At 45.2% G+C, this 20,201-nt stretch overlaps 1 protein-coding gene across 1 annotated transcript; it reads left to right on the top strand.

Annotated features, from left to right (window-relative positions):
* Positions 1-18,567: 18,567 nt before the first annotated feature.
* On the top strand, positions 18,568-19,694 carry LOC127310650 (BTB/POZ and MATH domain-containing protein 1-like). The gene is made up of 2 exons (XM_071822064.1): positions 18,568-19,119; positions 19,665-19,694. The coding sequence occupies exons 1-2, from the start codon at positions 18,568-18,570 to the stop codon at positions 19,692-19,694; spliced, it is 582 nt and encodes a 193-aa protein (XP_071678165.1).
* The last annotated feature ends 507 nt before the right edge of the window (positions 19,695-20,201 follow it).

Here is a 20,201-nt window from a genome sequence, read left to right as displayed (position 1 = left end):
ACAAAGGGAATTGGTAATTTATGTGAATGGTTCATTCGATCACTAAAGTCATCGTTGAATATGTGGGAGCCATTATGGATCTCCAGATCCCGCTATTGGTTATTGGTCGGAGTGAGTACTCAACCATGTCCACATAGTTCTCGAACCGTAGGGTGACACACTTAAAGTTGGATGTTGAAATGGTAGCACTTGAATTATGAAATGGAGTTCGAATATTTGTTCTGAGTCCGGATGAGATCCCGGACATCACGAGGAGTTCCGGAATGGTCCGGAGAATAAGATTCATATATAGGATGTCATTTTATGTGAAATAAAATGTCGTGGAAGGTTCTATGGAAGGTTCTAGAAGGTTCTAGAAAAGTCCGGAAGAAACCACCAAGGAAGGTGGAGTCCACAAGGGACTCCACCTCCATGGCCGGCCAGCCCTACTGGGGGTGGAGTCCCAAGTGGACTCCACCATAGGGGGCCGGCCACCCCCCACATGGGAGGTGGGAATCCCACCTTTGGGTGGGAGTCCTAGTTGGGCTAGGTTTCCCCCCTCCTATGGAAGGTTTTGGTTTCGGGTCTTATTCGAAGACTTGGACACCAACACTTGGGATCCACCTATATAATGAGGGGCCAAGGGAGGGGGCCGGCCACCCCCAAGACCATAGCTTGGCCGCCCCCCTTGAGTGGCCGGCCACCCCCTCCCAAACCCTAGCTTTGCTCCTCCACTTCATATTGCCCGCGTAGCTTAGCGAAGCTCCGCCGGACTTCTACACCGCCACCGACACCACGCCGTCGTGCTGTCGGATTCAAGAGGAGCTACTACTTCCGCTGCCCGCTGGAACGGGGAGGTGGACGTCGTCTTCATCAACAACCGAACGTGTGACCGAGTACGGAGGTGCTGCCCGTTCGTGGCGCCGGAACCGATCGTGATCAAGATCTTCTACGCGCTTTTGCAAGCGGCAAGTGATCGTCTACCGCAGCAACAAGAGCCTCCTCTTGTAGGCTTTGGAATCTCTTCAAGGGTGAGACTCGATACCCCCCTCGTTGCTACCGTCTTCTAGATTGCATCTTGGCTTGGATTGCGTGTTCGCGGTAGGAAAAATTTTGTTTTCTATGCAACGTTATCCTACACATGCATCTTCCTTGTAAGCACAAACAATTTTAACTTCAGAATACTAAGCTCATAGTTAACAAGAAAGAAAGATAATGAAACAACATATCTACATGTATTTCTTCTTCTCTACTTATACTCAAAGTGTTGTTGCTATTGACCAATGCTAAGTTTGCCAAAACCAAATAGATTTACTCAATGCTCCCAAAGTGATACCAATACTTAACAACAAGATCAATCGTATAAGAGAGATTGCAAACTAAAATAAGATGTGCAATATGTAAATGATAAGACTTCTCATTAATATTTCATAACGATAACTCACACCAAGGGATACATAGATAACCAACTAAAGAGAGATACTTCCATACTGCAAACTATCTTATATGATAACTTCCCTACTCATGATATGACACTACTTGATAATAAAAAGGTAAAAGATAGTGATGATGTGATACCGCGGCACTCCCCCAAGCTTGGAACAAACCAAGGGGATGCCAATACCGATGATGAATTACTCCTTTGGTGATGAATTCTTTTCATCATCAGACTTCCAAGGAAGAGGCTCTCCATCAACAAACGACATCTTGGTCTCCGGAATCCTGAAACTAGCAGCATAACTTATGTGTTTAAACCTGTTTTCATACTCACAGTTTTGATTCTGAACATCATAGAGTTGAGTTTGGAGTTTGTTGGTAGTGTCGTGAAGCGAGAAGATATCGTCCCACAACTTTGCAGTCTCCTTCTTGTGTCCGTCAATAAGTTCAGACACAATCTTGTGGAAGATGTCCACTTCACGCTCAGCCATCTTCTTGTAGTTGAAGACCTCTTGTTCTAGTTTCTCCACCCTGTCTTCCAAGCTTCCTTCTCCTTTAGGACCCTGGACATCTTTAATCTGCAACTCTCCATCTACGAGCCGCAACTCCTTGGGGTGCATCTTCAGCTCGTTCATGTACGGGTTGACGACGTCCTCAAAGAAGCTGCTATCCTTCGGAGTTCCCGACGAAGACATGCTGGTTCTAGATCCGAAGCAGATTCTGGCAGAAAATAGCTCGAAACAAAACACGACGAGAAAACGATATACGGACCTCCAGGGGTCCGGGGGATTATATAGCAGAAATTTTCACGACACAAGGAAAGTACCAGGTCGAACAAGAGTCAGAGAGGGACAACGAGGCGTCGTCCTCATAGGGCGGCGCGGCCAGGCTGGGGCCCGCGCCGGCCTATGGGGGCACGCCCTCGTGCGTCTCCTCCACTCCGTTTCGATCTCGTAATTTTTCGTATTTTCCGAAAATAGCAAAAACATAGTTCGGAAAGTTAAACGCGGACTTTTTATTACCAGTACTGTTACCTATTCAAAGTCGAACTCTGCAGAACTGTCAATTTGACCTTTGATGAAAGCTTTCGGAGTTACCACTTGAATAACATCAACATCTTCATTATAAGAATCTCCAGAGATATAGTGCTTGAGTCTTTGTCCATTCACTACTTGTGTGGCATCACCTTGCAGAGAACTAATTTTAATTGCCCCTGAACGATACACCTCCACAATGACATATGGTCCTTCCCATTTTGAGAGTAATTTCCCTGCAAAAAATCTGAGACGAGACCGATACAATAGGACTTTATCTCCCACATTAAATTCTCTTTTGATAATTCTCCTATCATGCCATTTCTTAAATTTCTGTTTAAAGAGTTTAGCATTTTCATAAGCTTCACTTCTCCATTCATCTAGAGAACTCAATTGTAGCAATCTCTTCTTACCGGCAAGTTTAGGATCTTTATTTAGTTCTCTTACAGCCCAATAAGTCTAGTTCTAAAGGTAAATTACAAGCTTTTCCATAAACCATTTTATAAGGTGACATACCCATGGGATTTTTATAAGCAGTTCTATAAGCCCATAGTGCTTCCTTTAACTTACTAGCCCAGTTCTTTCTAGATTTATTAACAGTCTTTCCCAAGATAGATTTAATCTCTCTATTTGATAATTCTACTTGCCCGCTAGTTTGAGGATGATAAGCGGAAGCAATCCTATGATTAATACCATACTTAGCAAGAGTTTTTCTAAAACCACCATGAATAAAATGAGAACCTCCATCAGTCATAATGTATCTAGGTACTCCAAATCTAGGAAAAATAATATCTAAAAGCATTCTTAAAGAGGTCTCACCATCAGCACTTTTTATGGGTATGGCTTCCACCCATTTAGTAACATAATCAACAGCGACAAGAATATGAGTGTTACCTTCTGAAGAAGGGAAAGGACCCATGAAGTCAAATCCCCAACAATCGAATGGTTCAATAACAAGAGTATAATTCATAGGCATTTCATTGCATCTGGAGATATTACCAACCCTTTGACATTCATCACAAGATAAAATAAACTTCCTTGCATCTTTGAAGAGAGTTGGCCAATAGAAACCTGATTGTAGAACTTTTTGTGCGGTTCTATCCCCGGCGTGATGTCCTCCATAAGCATTACCATGACACTTACTCAATATCTCTTGTTGTTCATATTCGGGAACACATCTTCGCATAATACCATCCACTCCTTCTTTATATAAGTGTGGGTCATCCCAAAAATAATGCCTCAAGTCATAAAAGAATTTCCTCCTTTGCTGAGCTGAAAAGGTTGGAGGCAAGTACTTGGAAACAATAAAGTTAGCATAATCAGCATACCAAGGACTATCTTGCGAGCTCACCTTTATTACAGCCAATTGTTCATTTGGAAAACTATCATTAACAGGAACAGGATCATAAGCAATATTTTCCAATCTAGATAAATTATCAGCAACAGGATTATCAGCACCTTTCCTATCTATAATATGTAAATCAAATTCTTGCAAAAGAAGCACCCATCTAATAAGCCTTGGCTTAGCATCTTTCTTCGTCATAAGGTATCTAATTGCAGCATGATCAGTATGAATCGTGACTTTTGAATCAACAATATAGGATCTAAACATTATTTGGCCTGCTGCAAATACCTCAATTGACATCATATCACAGGCTAGCTCGATGCATCAAGGAAAACTCTTTTTTGAAAAATTCATTATTGGTGCATGGGGAATCTGGAAAGAGAGGAACAATCTTATTTTTAGAGATATTAGACCAACCAGAGCTTCGTGGAGAGAAAGAGTTTGCTCTGACTTATTATTGCTTAGGTTCAGGGTTCCTCAAAACCTGGTTGAACACATCTTTACTGTCATAGACTCAGTTTAATTTTTTTTTCTTGGTCTATGTAAAGGGTGCTTGCACCATCTTTGTAAATATTTGTGATAATGAATGAAAAACCACGGTAGGAGCCTCTCCTACTGTGTCTTGGTTCAAAAAAAAAACTTGTCACAAGCAAAGACTACAGCTAACAATTCTTTTTCAGTTGTAGCATAATTTCTTTGAGCAACATCAAGGGTTTTGCTAGCATAATAAATAACATTTAACTTTTTATCTACTCGCTGTCCAAGGACAGCGCCTACAGCAAAATCACTAGCATCACACATAATTTCAAAAGGTAAATTCCAATCAGGAGGTTCAACTACAGGAGCAGTTGTTAAGGCTTTCTTTAGAGTTTCAAAAGCTTCCTTACAATCATCATCAAAAACAAAAGGTACATATTTTTGAAGAAGATTAGTAAGAGGCTTTGAAATCTTGGAGAAATCTTTAATAAATCTCCTATAAAACCCAGCATGACCAAGAACACTACGAATACCTTTAACATCCCTCGGGTAGGGCATCTTCTCAATTGCTTCAACTTTAGCTCTATCAACTTCAATGCCCCTCTCGGAAATTTTATGTCCCAATACAATTCCTTCATTAACCATAAAGTGGCATTTCTCCCAATTAAGAACAAGGTTAGTTTTTTCACATCTCTGCAAAACTTTATCAAGGTTTTGCAAGCAATTATCAAAAGAATTCCCATAGACAGAAAAATCATCCATGAATACCTCTACAATATTGTCACAAAAGCCATGAAAAATAGCAGACATGCATCTTTGAAAAGTAGCAGGAGCATTACATAAACCAAAAGGCATACGTCTATAAGCATAAGTTCCATAGGGACAAGTGAAAGTGGTTTTCTCTTGATCTTTAGTTTTAACAGCAATTTGTGAGAACCCAGAATAACCATCAAGAAAGCAAAAAATGAGTATTTTTAGACAACCTTTCTAACATTTGATCAATAAAGGGTAAATGGTAATGATCTTTCTTAGTAACCTTATTAACTTTTCGATAATCAATGCACATTCTATACCCTACAACTACTCTTTGAGGGATGAGCTCATCATTATCATTAGGCACAACAGTCATTCCTCCTTTCTTAGGAACACAATGCACAGGACTAACCCATCTACTATCAGCAATAGGATATATAATACCAGCTTCAAGAAGTTTTAATACCTCATTCCTTACCACATCCTTCATCTTCGGAATTAGACGATGCTGATGTTCAACAATAGGCTTTGCATCATCTTCCATATTGATAGCATGTTGGCAAATAGAGGGAGAAATCCCCTTCAAATCATCAAAAGTGTAGCCAATAGCTCCTCGGTGTTTCTTCAGTATTTCCAATAACCTTTCTTCCTCAAAATCTGAAAGCTTAGAACTAATAATAACAGGATATATTTTCTTATCATCAATATGAGCATACTTAAGATTATCAGGTAATGGTTTTAAATCAAAAACAGGATCTTCCTTTGGTGGTGGTGTTGTACCTAAATCTTCAACCGGCAAGTCATGTTTAAGAATAGGTTGACGAAGGAAAATTTCGTCAAGCTCATTTCTTTCTTCCCTAAAGACTTCACTCTCACTATCCTCAAAATGTTGCTGCAAAGGATTATTAGGAGCAAGAGCAATAGACGCACATTGTTCAACTCTAAAATCATTATTAGGCAAATCAACTTTATAAGGAGTTTTGGCAAATTTAGAGAAATTAAACTCATAAGATTCACCAGCAAATTTAGTCACAATTTTTTTCTTCTTGCAATCTATAACAGCTCCACAAGTATTTAGGAAAGGTCTACCGAAAATAATAGGACAAGACTTACTAGCAGCAGAACCAAATACCAAAAAGTCAGCAGGATATTTAATCTTACCACATAGAACTTCCACATCTCGAACAATACCAATAGGAGAGATAGTTTCTCTATTAGCTAGCCGAATAACCACATCAATATCTTCAAGTTCACAAGAACCAATTTCATGCATGATCTTCGTATAAAGCTCATAAGGAATGGCACTAATACTTGCACCAATGTCGCATAAACCATAATAACAATGATCACCAATTCTAACAGAGAGCATAGGAACACTGGCTTTCCTAGACTTATTAGGATGCGAAAAAATATTAGAAGCATCTTCGCAGAAAATAATATGACCATCTTCTACATTTTTAGTCACAAGATCTTTAACTAATGCAATAGCAGGTTCAACCTTTATTTGTTCTTCAGGTTCTATAGGTTTCTTTGCACTTTTATTAACCGCACTAGTTATAATAGAGTATTCCTTCATTTTAGCAGGGAAAGGAGTTTTTTCAATATAAGCTTCAGGAAGAATATGATCAACAGTTTCAATTATAGCACATTTATTTATAGATGGATCAGTTTTATCTTTGTATGGTTCATGATACTTATCAAAATTCTTCCTAGGCAATTCAAAGTGAGAGGCAAAAGCTTTATAAAAATTTGCAACGACTTTAGAATCAAGACCATAAGTAGCACTCATATTACGAAATTCATCAGTACCCATAAAAGTTTCAATGCATTTATAATCATAGTTTATACCTGACTCTCTATCTTTGTCGTTCTCCCATCCTTCAGTATTCTCCTGGATCCGATCAAGAAGGTCCCTTTTAAACTCTTCTTTGTTGCGTGTAAATGATCCAGAACAAGAAGTATCCAGCAAAGTCTTATCTTGAAAAGAAAGTCTTGCATAGAAATTATCAATGATAATATTACCAGGAAGCTCATGAATGGGGCATTTGAGCATTAAAGACTTCAATCTCCCCCATGCTTGGGCAATACTCTCTCCATCATGAGGCCAGAAATTATATATGCGGTTCCGATCTTTGTGAATTTCACTTGGAGGATAGAATTTAGAATAAAATAAAGGCACAATGTCCTCCCAATCAAGAGAATCACCATTCTTCAGCAATTTATACAATTGCGCCGCTTTACCAGACAGCGATATAGAGAATAGTTTAACTTCATCCATAGCAATACCAATAGCTCTTCACTCCCAGGCAACGGCGCCAGAAAATAGTCTTGATGACCCACAAGTATAGGGGGTGTATCGTAGTATTTTCGATAAATAAGAGTGTCGAACCCAACGAGGAGCAGAAGGTGTTGACAAGCAGTTTCGATGAAGGATTCACTGTAATGCTCACAGACAAGTATTCAGGGGGTTTTTATATAGCAGATGAATAAAGTACAAGTAAGTAAAATGCGAGAGTAATAATTGCAGCGAGTGACCCAATCCTTTTTAGCACAAAGGACAAGCCGGTTTGTTTACTTATAATGACCAAACGTTCTTGAGGACACACGGGAATTTAGTCTAGTGCTTTCGCTTCATATAGCTGATTAATCTTCATTGTTTTGATAAGTGTTGTGTGGGTGAACCTATGCTAATGCACCGTCCTTCCTAGGACTAATACATACTTGTGATTATACCCCTTGCAAGCATCCGCAAATACAAGAAAGTAATTAAGATAAATCTAACCACAGCCTTAAACTCTGAGATCCTGCTATCCCTCCTGCATCGATATACCAACGGGGGTTTAGGTTTCTGTCACTCCGGCAACCCCGCAATTAGCAACCGAATACAAGATGTATTCCCCTAGGCCCATAAAGGTGAAGTATCATGTAGTCGACGTTCACATGACACCACTAGAAGAATAACACCACAACTTAAATATCATAACATTGAATATCAATCAACATAGTTCACTACTAACATTTAGACTTCACCCATGTCCTCAAGAACTAAAAGAACTACTCACGAGACATCATATGGAACATGATCAGAGGTGATATGATGATGAATAACAATCTGAACATAAACCTTGGTTCAATGGTTTCACTCGATAGCATCAATAACAAGTAGAAATCAATACTGGGAGAGTTTCCCCTATCAAACAATCAAGATCCAACCCTAATTGTTACAGCGGTGATGAGGTGCAGCGGTGGAGATGGCGGTGATGATGATGGAGATGATGGTGATGATGATGGAGATGATGTCCATCTCGATGACGGTGACGATGGCGTCGATTTCCCCATCCGGGAGGGAATTTCCCCGGCGGATTTCAGCCTGCCGGAGAGATCTTTTCTCTCTGGTGTTTTCCACCCCGCAGAGGCGGCTGTGACTCTTCGCGACTATCCCCCGGAGCTTAGGTTTTCGGGACGAAGAAGTATGCGAAGGAGAGGAGGCCAGAGGGGGCTGTGGGCCCCCTCCCCACAAGGCGGCGCGGCCAGGCCTGGGCCCGCGCCGGCCTATGGGGGGGCCCATGGCGGCCCTCCTCGGCTCCTCCTTCTGGCTGTCTCCGTCTTCTGGAAAAATAAGATTATCCGTATAATTTCCATCAATTGCTGATCTTCCGAAATATTGCATTCTGACGGTGCTTTTTCCAGCAGAATCCTGACTCCGGTGCACGATTCTCCAATAATCATGAAACATGCAAAATAGATGAAATAACATAAGTATCATCTCTAAATAGGAAATATATCAATGAATAACAGTAAATTATGATATAAAATAGTGATGCAAAATGGACGTATCAACGGGCTCGGGGGCGATGGCCGCCGGCGCATTCTTCTTCTCCATCGCCGGCAGGGGAGCGCTCGTACGGCGGTTGGGGTTTTTTGGAGAAGTTGATGGGACGTGAGAGGGGTGGTTTCTTGCGTGAGCGAGAATGAGACGTACTGTGTGCAGAGGGAGGGAGAGAGGGGCTTACGCGTCCTAAATGCGACCCGCGTCCTATGCGTCCACTATTGCACGTCTGCACCACAACACGCGTCAACAATGGCACGTCTTCCACTTCTGCACCGCAACACGCGTCCTCGAGTCTAACCCTGGAAATTTAGATATACTCAGGTATACCCTCGAGTCATATACTAGCATTTTTTGTGTGCTCAGTTTTCGCCTTGAGTGCTAATACTGGCTAGTGCAATATACTCAGTTTTACCCTCAAGTGGCTGGTCAACAGAGAGTCAACAAATGGGATTAACTAGTTAAATGAGTTATTTAATGTCCAAAAAATTCCGAAAAAGAGTGGCACTTACTCATGGAGTCTTTAGCACAAATTGCCACTTCTCAAATCATAGATAAATCATAGATAAATCAAGTTTTACCACAAATTGCCACTTCTCAAATCACCTAGTAGCTATGAAGGTGCATGGTTTTCCACAATAAGCCCTACCCAAAACAGCTTTCCCCAAAACATGCTTTGTCTGAATGAGGCCATAATTTTCACACTCATGTATCTTTGTATTGCAAATAGTTTGAGGTAGGCCAAGATGGGTTTCATTGTACCAAACACGCATTTTCCATTTTTTAAATCTCATATTTGAATCCCTTAGTCTGTTTACTACTCACTTGCCCTTGGTTTCTTGATACTACTCAGTTTTGCCCTCTCCCTTCACAAATTCTCACAGACGCCCAACATTGCCCTGGTTGGTCTAGCCGATGTCACGTGGATCGTGCCCGCCGACCGTTGATCGTAGGATTTAACGGGCAGGATAACCCCTATCTCTCTCTCTCTGGTCGGGGCCACCACCCTCTCTCTCTCTATCGGCGGTTAGCTTCCACCCTCTATGTATGCTTAAGGGCGGTTACCCAGTACGCTAAAGTTTGGTTTTCTGCATTATTTTTCACGAGCTAAATTATAAACTCTTTTAGGCATTATTTTTCACGCAAAAAATGATACACCATCACCAATTTGTTGTAGCCATTACTTTTCACGCAAAAAATGATACACCATCACCAATTTGTTGTAGCCATTACTTTTCACGCAAAAAAATGATACGCCGTCACCAATTTGTTTAGTCATTATTTTTCACGCAAAAAATGATACACCATCACCAATTTGTTGTAGCCATTACTTTTCACGCAAAAAATGATACACCATCACCAATTTGTTTAGCCATTACTTTTCACGCAAAAAATGATACACCATCACCAATTTGTTTAGCCATTACTTTTCACGCAAAAAAATGATACACCATCACCCATTTCTTGTAGCCATTATTTTTCACGCAAAAAATGATACACCATCACCCATTTCTTGTAGAAATTATTTTTCACGCAAAAAATGATACACCATCACCCATTTCTTGTAGCCATTATTTTTCACGCAAAAAATGATACACCATCACCCATTTCTTGTAGCCATTACTTTCCACGCAAAAAATGATAAACCATCACCGATTTGTTGTAGCCATTACTTTTCACGCAAAAAATGATGAACAATCACCGATTTCTTGTAGCCATTATGGTAAAATGATAAACTATCATGAATTACCATTTCTTTTAGGCATTACTTTTCACGGTAAAATGATAAACTAAATCACGAAGTTCCATTTCCGTCAAGATAGTCCGCATTACTTTTTTGTTGAGATATATACCCCCACAACGGTCATCTCCTCCTTAAATTATTGTGTAAACCCCCACAATGGTCACCTCCTCCTTAATTTATTGTGTAAACCCCTACAACGGTCATCTCTCCCTTATAAACACCCACAACGGCCATCCCTTGTGTCAATAGGTTCTGCCTCTCTCTTCTTCGTTCACATACACTTGATCATCCATTGCCATGGCTTCCACGTCTCGGACGCGGACCGGAAGGGGAAGGGGAAGGGGCGGCCAGGGTGGTGGATCATCATCATTGCCACCACCACCATCGTCAACACTGCCATTGATCATAGAGGAGTTCTTCATCGTCATCTATGAAGACCCTTTGGTCAAGAAGGTACGTACGCGTTCCCACATATATGATGCATGTGATTAATTATGGGCATGTTCTAAAAAACCTTTAATTTCAAACGATCGGCGCTCGATCTCTTTGCAGGCACTCCCAAAAAAGTTTGCGGACTATCTTGACGGCCAGGAGCCAGCTAAGGTGTATCTGCGAGCAGCTGACTGCGGTCCTCGTCTCTGGACCGTGGAGGTCCTATTTGACGGACAAGGGCTGGGAGAATTTCGCCATCGCGCACGGTGTGGATTTCGGCTGCTACGTACACTTCAAATATGAAGGCGATGATGTGCTCACAGTGAAGGTGTTCGACGGAACAATGTGCAGGAAGTACTACTACTCGCATTTACGAAGATACTGACGATGAAAGTGACGACGACGTGAAGCCATGCATCCATCCCCTTTAGAGATCTAGCTATTTTCTATATATTTAGAGATCTAGCTATTTTCTATATATTATGCACAATGTTTAGCATAAGAGTCACTTTAGATTAAGCTACGAAAATAGTCACCTGCCATGGGCTGAGGCGGCCCCACAGAGCGGCTCTATATTATATTCTCTAAATAAATAGACAACCCCAGCGGTCATTGGTCATGGAGGCCCCACGTAGCGGCAATATATGATTTTCTATAAATAAATAGACGACCCCACTGGTCATTGGCTGCGGCAGCCCCACAGAGCGGCAAATATATGTCTTTTCCTGAAAAATAGACGACCCCACTGGTCATTGGCTGCGGCAGCCCCTCAGAGCGGCAATATATGACTTTTCCTGAAAAATAGATGACCCCACTGGTCATTGGCTGCGGCAGCCCTATAGAGCGGCCCCATTTGTCAGCACGAGACGGGTCAGAGAGGAACTGCCCTCTGTGTAGCCCCACCCGTCAGATTAATGGCAACGGTAAGGCCTCTGACCTGACGGCAACCCTCCCGTCCGAGCGTCTGCGAGGGGTTTCAAACTAGAGGGAGGGGAAACTGAGGAAAAACTAACGAGCTGGGGGAAACTGAGCACAACTAAGGACCCGAGAGCACGAAAATAGAAATCCCTACTATTAATTGTAGTGGGAGCAAATTCAATAAGATAGCCTTCATTATTATTCTCATCACCATAATCATCATATATAGGAGGCATATTGTAATCATAATTAATTTTCTCCTCAATAGTAGGTGGACTGAAAATATCATATTCATCATTGTAATCATCATAAATTGCAGGCATGGTATAATAATAATAACCTTTATCCTCCATAGTAGGTGGCACCAAAATACCACTATCATTATAATCATCATAAATGGGAGGCAAAGTATCATCAAAGTAAATTTTCTCCTCCATGCTTGGGGGACTAAAAATATCATGCTCCTCAAAACCAGCTTCCCCAAGCTTAGAATTTTCCATAGCATTAGCAACAGTGGTGTTCAAAGCATTCATACTAATAACATTGCCATTAGCATGCATATAAAGTTCCATAGGTTTTTTAATTTTCTCTTCAAACACCTCATCTCCTAACTCAAGATAAATACTATAAAGATCTCTAATATTTTTGTTGTTTTCCATTAAGCCTAACTAGTGAAAATAAAAACAAGAGACAAAAAGATATAATTGCATAATCTAAAGGAGATACCTTCGAGCACTCACACACCGGCAACAGTGCTAGGAAATAGCTTAGTAGTCGGAGGATGTGAATACCTTTTACCTTACTTCCCCGGCAACGGCGCCAGAAAATAGCTTGATGTCTACGCACGCTTCTATTCCTGTAGACAGTGTTGGGCCTCCAAGAGCAGAGGTTTGTAGAACAGCAGCAAGTTTCCCTTAAGTGAATCACCCAAGGTTTATCGAACTCAGGGAGGTAGAGGCCATAGATATTCCTCTCAAGCAATCCTGCAATTAAGATACAAGAAGTCTCTTGTGTCCCCAACACACCTAATACACTTGTCAGATGTATAGGTGCACTAGTTCGGCGAAGAGATAGTGAAATACAAGTAATATGGATGATTATAAGTAACAATTGCAATCTGAAATAAAAATGGCAGCAAGCAAACATGTAGCAGAACTTGTTGGAAACGGTGTTTCAATGCTTAGAAACAAGGCCTAGGGATCATACTTTCACTAGTGGACACTCTCAACATTGATCACATAACTGAATAAATAAATTCTACTTTCTACACTCTCTTGTTGGATAACAAACACCATTCATTGTGTAGGGCTACAAAAGCACACCTCAAGCCAGAGTAAACAAGCTCCACAACATCCGGAGTTCATATTAGAGTAACCTCTAGAGTGCATAATAGACCGTTGCAATTTAGACCGAGTACTAACATAGCATACACACTGTCAACAATAGCTATGAAAGTGGGAATAGATCGCATCAATACTATCATAGTAATAGTTAACTTCATAATCTACAAGAGATTACAATCATAACCTACGCCAAGTACTACATGATGCACACACTGTCAACTTTACATCGTGGAGGAGGAATAGACTACTTTAATAACATCACTAGAGTAGCACATAGATTAATAGCGATACAAAGCTCATGATCACATAAAGATCACACCATGGGAGAGAGAGATGAACCACATAGCTACCGGTAGAGCCCTCGGCCTCGGGGGAGAACTACTCCCTCCTCATCATGGGAGACAGCAACGGCGATGAAGATGGCGGTGGTGTCGATGGAGATGACTCCGGGGGCAATTCCCCGTCCCGGCGGCGTGCCGGCAGAGACTTCTGTCCCCCGAACTTGGCTTCGCGATGGCGGCGGCTGCGTAACTTTTCTCGTATCGTGGCTTATCTTCTTAGGGTTTTCGCGACGGAGGTAATATATAGGCGGAAGGGCAGCCTCGGAGGGGCCAGGGGCTCCCTCCCCACATCTGGGCGTGGCCAGGGGGCCACCCGCGCCGCCTTATGGTGTGGGTCCCCTGCTGCCCGTCTCCGACTCCTCTTCGATGTTCTGGAACCCTCCGTGGAAAATAGGAAGTTTGGCTTTTGTTTCGTCCAATTCCGAGAATATTTCCTGTGTAAGATTTCTGAAACCAAAAACAGCAGAAAACAGGAACTGGCACTTCGGCATCTTGTTAATAGGTTAGTTCTGGAAAACGCATAAAAACATCATAAAGTGTGAGCAAAACATGTAGGTATTGTCATAAAACTAGCATGGAACATCAGAAATTATAGATACGTTGGAGACGTATCACACACCTCCACGGGCGTCGATAGCTCGTGGAGTCTGATAAGGGTATACCTTCACGGTCACAAGTCATTTCCAAGGGCCACCATCGAGCCGCCAATAGACCAACCCTTGGATCAACGCCGCCCCTCCTCGGCCCAACTCAACGAGGAGGAGGAGCACCTCTCATGCAAAATGTTAGGAACCGAGGCGTCAACGAGGATCCAACTTATAGTAGTGGTTCCCGCTCAAAAATCTGAATGCAGATGAGAGGTAGGTCGAGTTCACCAACTCAGGCAGCTCGGCAGTATGCATGGTCCATGGTGAAGCAGGGATGGGTGGTCGGGTCGACAAGGTGGTGTTGGGGGAGTTTGTAGGGAAGGGGTGGAGGAGGGGTCGCCGAGGCAAAAGCTAAGGCTTCGCTCCTGCTACTGATCATGGACGACACCGGCTTGGAGTGAATCTGGTCGCCAGGGAAGAACACCGGGGAAGTAAAGGATACAGGAGCTGACTGGCCAGGCTGGAGCACGTGCTTGCCCTCAGACAACACGGAGTTGGCACGATCTAGGTCATGGGGGCACTCGCATTGCTAAAAAATGGAGGGAACGCTTCACATCGAACTGGTGAAGGGAAAACTTTAAGCTTTACTGCTGACTTGGGGCCACATAGGTGTTGTGTTGATCTATGGAGGTGTCTGGCTCGGAACTCCCGACAGTTCCTCAAAGGATGGGGAGCTAACTTGGGACGGGAGAAAAGGGGCTCCAGGGCTAACCTAATGCAGCCGGTGGCACACCGATAGGGTGGTGGGCTCATCTTGCCTGGACGAGGAGGGATGGGCCCTCCGGTATCATTTGAAGGATCAGCTCCTTGTGTTGGATAAGGCAGATGGGGAATACTGGAGACAATGCAGCTGCATGCAATGTACACTCAAGGGAGACTCATGCACTTCTTACTTCTATGCCATTGTGAATGGGTGCAAGAGGAAGTGTTCGATCCCTAGACTTGTAATCGACCAGAGGGAGGTCCATGAAAAATGGGATCTGACGGAGCATATTTATCAGTTCTACCGAGGTCTGATGGGGTGGGAGGGTGAAACTAGGGTGTTTGCTCTTGGTTAGCATTTGTGAGAAGATAGTAAGCTCATCTCCGACGACGAAAACCTTGCTTTGGAGCCCACTTTCACTGTTGAGGAGTTAGACGAGGTGCTCTTGAGCATGAAGCCAGACTCGGCTCCTGGCCCGGATGGCCTGTCGGTCCTCTTCTTTAAAAGATTCTGAGGAATCCTATGAGGTCCTATTCTGCAGATCCTCAATGACCTCGCCCTGGGACGGATGGACATTGCCCGCCTAAACTATGGGATCATTACTCTCATTCCCAAGGTGAAGGGGGGCATTGGGGCATGCATGTCGGACGGGGAGCATCCCCGTGCTCGACATACTACAGATATGTCGTTTCCTCCCGTCGAAGTAGGAGGTGGAGGCCAGACTGCCCACCACATAACTTGATCCAAGAGCAAGGCATCCCACAGGTCTCCGTCATCGCCACCAAGAGTGGCAGCCAGCGCCAGCCGGTTCACCCCTATATAACCTCCTACGACCATGAGTTGTGTTCGAGGAAACACTGCCGAGAAGAAGGCAGACCCGGAACAAAAGGCATCGTGTGGGTCACCGCTGCCGTCGCACCAAACCAACCCCACCACATAGATCTCGCCGGCCAAACCTGGTCACCAAGAAGATGCTGCCACCAGCCCCACCGTAAAGGGGAACACCGGAGTAGGGAACAAACGGTAGCACAAAGACCATGACGTGGCGCCGCATCCGCCACCAGAACAGCGCCCCTAGGAGACCTAGCCCTACACCTACTTACATGCCAGGAGAGAACCAGGGCTCTCCCCTCCCACCACCGGAGCAACAGAAGTAGATGGGAGCCCGCAACCTCGTTGGCTGTTGGTGGGGATGGTTTGCTCTCCTCCCTTTTGCCTTGCTACGAGAGAAGGGGGGAGGGAGCGAGAGACTGATTCATATTCCTTCCTGCCTTTATAGAAGCACAACAAGATATCACATGCACTGCAGCAAGGACGTGCAATAGTGTAAATGGTGGTTTTGGTAATCATCGATAGAAACTTATTAACATTTAAAGAATTCAAAAAAAAACTTATTAACATTTTAAAAAAGTTGATATTTTTAGCCACCTTTCCCATGTTTTTCTTCATCCATTATGATCTTGTCCTACAACAAGAAATGGAAAACAAAGAAAAAGTCTATTTCAAACTGGGGAATGATGAAACAAATCCTGATAAAATGGCCAAATAGAAACCCGATGGTTGAAGTGATTGAACTACAAAAATGATGCAGATAAATCATTATGCACATTTGGACCAACGTTAACTAATACGTGAGTACGACATCTTAGGGCATCTCCAGCGGCGCGACGCATTTCGGACGTCGAAACGGACGCGTCGTGTCCGTTTGCGTCGGGCGAAATGGTCGAAATCGTCCGGGCGTCCGTTTGCGTCGGGGTGGCTCCAGCGGCGCGACGCATAATTTTTTTTTCATTCATGCAACTATAATTTACATTAATAAAAAAACATAAAAAAGCCATAAAGGCGTGCTAAAAGTTGCTGCTGCCTACTGGTCGTCGTCGCTGACGAGGTTAATGAACTCCGGCGTCGGCCATGGAAGCTCGTACGCCGGCGGTGGAGGAGGTACCGCCGCATGGGCAGGAGGCTGTGGCCAGGGATCCCACGCCGCAGCAGCAAGCGGAGCGCGGTCGTTCGAACGCGTCGGCGTTGCCGGAGGAGTCGCCGGCCTCCCCTGCGCGAGCGCTGACTCCCGCAGCTGGATTGCGAGCCCCTCCCACAAAGCGAGCTCGTTGAGCTCGTCCTGCGCGCTGTTGGCCAGTGCCATGGAAATGGCCTCATCCTCGGAAAGGTCCGGCGGATGGGTCTCCGGATCCCACGCCGGCCCGTCGTCGTCGTGGTCGTAGTCGACCATGTCGACGTCCTCGTCCGCGTCCTCGTCCTCGTCCGCGTCCTCCTGGTCGTTCTCTTCTTCTTCTACGGCGATCTCTCGGTCGAAGAAGTCCACGTCGCCGAGGTAGCCAGCGCGGCGGCGCGCGTCGAACTCCCACGTCCCGAATGAAATCCAGTTGTAGGAGTTCAGCGCGTACGCCTGATCCTCCCGCAGATCCGGCAGCAAGATCGCTCGGCGGCGGCGCACCTCGTCCCCTCCCGGCAAGTTCGCGTCCGGCCATGGCACAGGCCGGTTTTCCTCCCATAGCTGCCGCGCGAGGTCAACACGGACGTACCGGCCGACTCGTGCCTTTTTGCCGGAACGCGAGCCGCTAGCCTCCTGGTCGTTCTTCGTCTTGCGGAACGGCCAGCATTTCTTTCCCATGGCGTCGGTGGGGTGGATACTGTGGGATTTGGCAATGGTTTGGTCGTGGAAATGGCCGCCGGCAGCGTCCATTTAAAAGGCTCCGACGCCATATCGCCTTCAATGGCCTGCCAGTGCAACGTCTACTAGCTGCGCACGCTCGCGGAAGCCGAGGCACGCCATTAACACGGCCCTGCAAAGGCTGCAGCGCGCTGCCCGAAAGTAATGCCGCGGAAGACGAAGCAATTGTGCCGCTGCCAGGCGGGCCCGTGCGAGGACCGAGCGGACACTTTGCGCGTCCGCGCAGCGTCCGCAGAGACGCAAACCTGGCGCATATTTGGGCCAGGTTTGCGTCTCTGCGGGCGGTCCAGTCACTTTGCGTCGCGCCGCTGGAGGTGGTGCACGACGCATTTTCGGTCACGGCGGACACAAACGGTCGCTCAGCGTCCATTTGCGTCGCGCCGCTGGAGATGCCCTTATGAAAAAACAATCGAAATTAAGCATACCAGATTACTAATAGTAGCACAACGGTCGCGTGAGCTGGGTAATCCAAAACAATAGGAGATGCATAGACATTCGAAAAGATAGGTTGCAGTTACCCTGCGTCAGCCACCCGACGAACCACAGATTCGCGCAAACAGCCGGCCGGCAAATAATCGCCGTCTAGCAAAATACATGCAAGGTATGCTGCTGGACGTAAGTTGAGTCATGATGGTTTCATGCTTACTCCACTACATCATACATATGGAGTATATACAAAGAAGAAGTAGAGTAGAGGCGTGCAATAATGGATTCCCGTTGAAGTTTGATCGATCGTAACACGAACTGATGACTTTGCCCTCCCGTGTCAGATATTAACACCGGCCTAATCCCCAAATGGCCCAATAATATAAGTACGTAAAGGCTATCCATCTACCCCATGGATCGATTTCTTTTCTTCAACCATATCTTAACACGCAATATTGCAGGCGGCCATGGTAACAAAGACCGCCTCGACTGTGGTTCTCCACGCCGGCGAGCACCTATTCAAGGTCGTCAACCACTCCCTCGTCAAAGGCAGCAATACCCGTCTCACGTCCGCGCCCTTCCGCGTCGGCGGCCATGACTGGGCTATCCGCTACTACCCAAACGGCAACTCTAGGACCGTCGACGATCAGTTCTCTTCGATTTTTCTCAACTTGATAAACACCGCCGGTGATTCTGAGGTCACTGCGTACTACTCCTTCTGCATACAGGACCCGGCACCGTCGGCCACAGGAGAGAAGCACAAATTCGGCTACACCACAAAGTTTGCGCTGGTGGACGGTGGCAATTGGGGTACAAACAAATTTATGAGTAAATCTGACTTGATTGCGTCGGGGTATCTCCAGGATGACTGTCTACTGATCAAGTGCACGATCACTGTTATTGCCTCCAAGCTCACTAAAGACATTGAGGACAACGAAAATAGCATCATCATTCCGCCCTCGGTCCTCGGCAAGGATCTTGGCAATCTTCTGGAGAACGGCCTTGAGGCGGACTTGACGGTAAGGGGAGAACAGGGCTTTGCCGTGCGCCACTTTGCACGGCAAAGACCCCTATACGCACGGCAAAGGCTTTGCCGTGCGCGCGCGCACGGTAAAGTCTGCCCGGCAAAGATAGCGCCGGCAAAGCCAACGCGTCGCGGCGCTGGTCGTTTTGCACGGCAAAGGCCTCTGCCGTGCGCTCTCGTCTGTGCCGTGCGCCAAAGTCTGTGCCGTGCGGCATTGCGTTGCCGTGCGCTGGGGGCTTTGCCGTGCGCGCATACGTTGCCGTGCGGCCAACCCTTTGCCGTGCGCGCATACGTTGCCGTGCGACTGCTCTGTGCCGTGCGCACGCTTTGCCGTGCGCCACCTCGCACGGCAAAGTGCTTTGCAGCACACCCCCCAGGACCTTCCAGGTCTACAGGCTGCCGCCACGTGGCTCCTTTGCCGTGCGTGTGCACACGGCAAAGTGACCAAAAGTCCTTTGCCGTGTGCACACGCACGGCAAAGGGCCCTGTTTTTTTCATTTTTTTGCTGTTTTTTGCTTATTCCCTGCATTTCAAATATAGCAATTGACAATAAAGCATATACTCATATAATCTTCAACATAACATCACCAAACACTACGGGAACACCACAAATACATCAAACACACATATTCATGCATTACATAGAGTCCATAGTCCATCCACACAAGTTACATAGAGTCCATAGTGCAATGTCCAATATTACAATCCATTACAAGCATACAATCCGACAAAGTGCACGAAGACCATGCCATCAACCTTGTCCTCCTCCGCTTCCGCCGGCCTCATTGTCATTGCCTTGTGACATAAAATCTATAAGCAGGTTGATGGAATGAACATTTGCATTTGCATATTGAACACTTGAACAAGCACAAGTAGCGGGTTGGGCACAAGCGTAGGAGGACTCACCGAGGTTCATGCTCCGGATGATGTTCATGTTGTTGACGGTGATAGGTGTCCCCGGGGTATGAGTGGGCGGTGGCGGCATCCACGGCAGGGAGTAAGGTGGAGGAGGAAGACTCCCCGGTGGAGAAGACAGAGCCGTCGGCTCATGAGCCAGCTCATCCGTGCTCGCCGCTG

Source organism: Lolium perenne, chromosome 6 (assembly GCF_019359855.2).
Source record: "Lolium perenne isolate Kyuss_39 chromosome 6, Kyuss_2.0, whole genome shotgun sequence".
NCBI lineage: Eukaryota > Viridiplantae > Streptophyta > Magnoliopsida > Poales > Poaceae > Lolium > Lolium perenne.
This window is presented reverse-complemented; position numbering and strand designations above follow the sequence as displayed.

What these genes read in the sequence shown, in the direction of transcription:
- LOC127310650 (XM_071822064.1), top strand. Translation starts at nt 18,568, where the DNA reads ATGGTAACAAAGACCGCCTCGACTGTGGTTCTCCACGCCGGCGAGCAC. An exon ending in GCCTTGAGGCGGACTTGACG is followed by an intron (nt 19,120 to 19,664) that starts GTAAGGGGAGAA and finishes TTTCAAATATAG; the next exon opens with CAATTGACAATAAAGCATAT.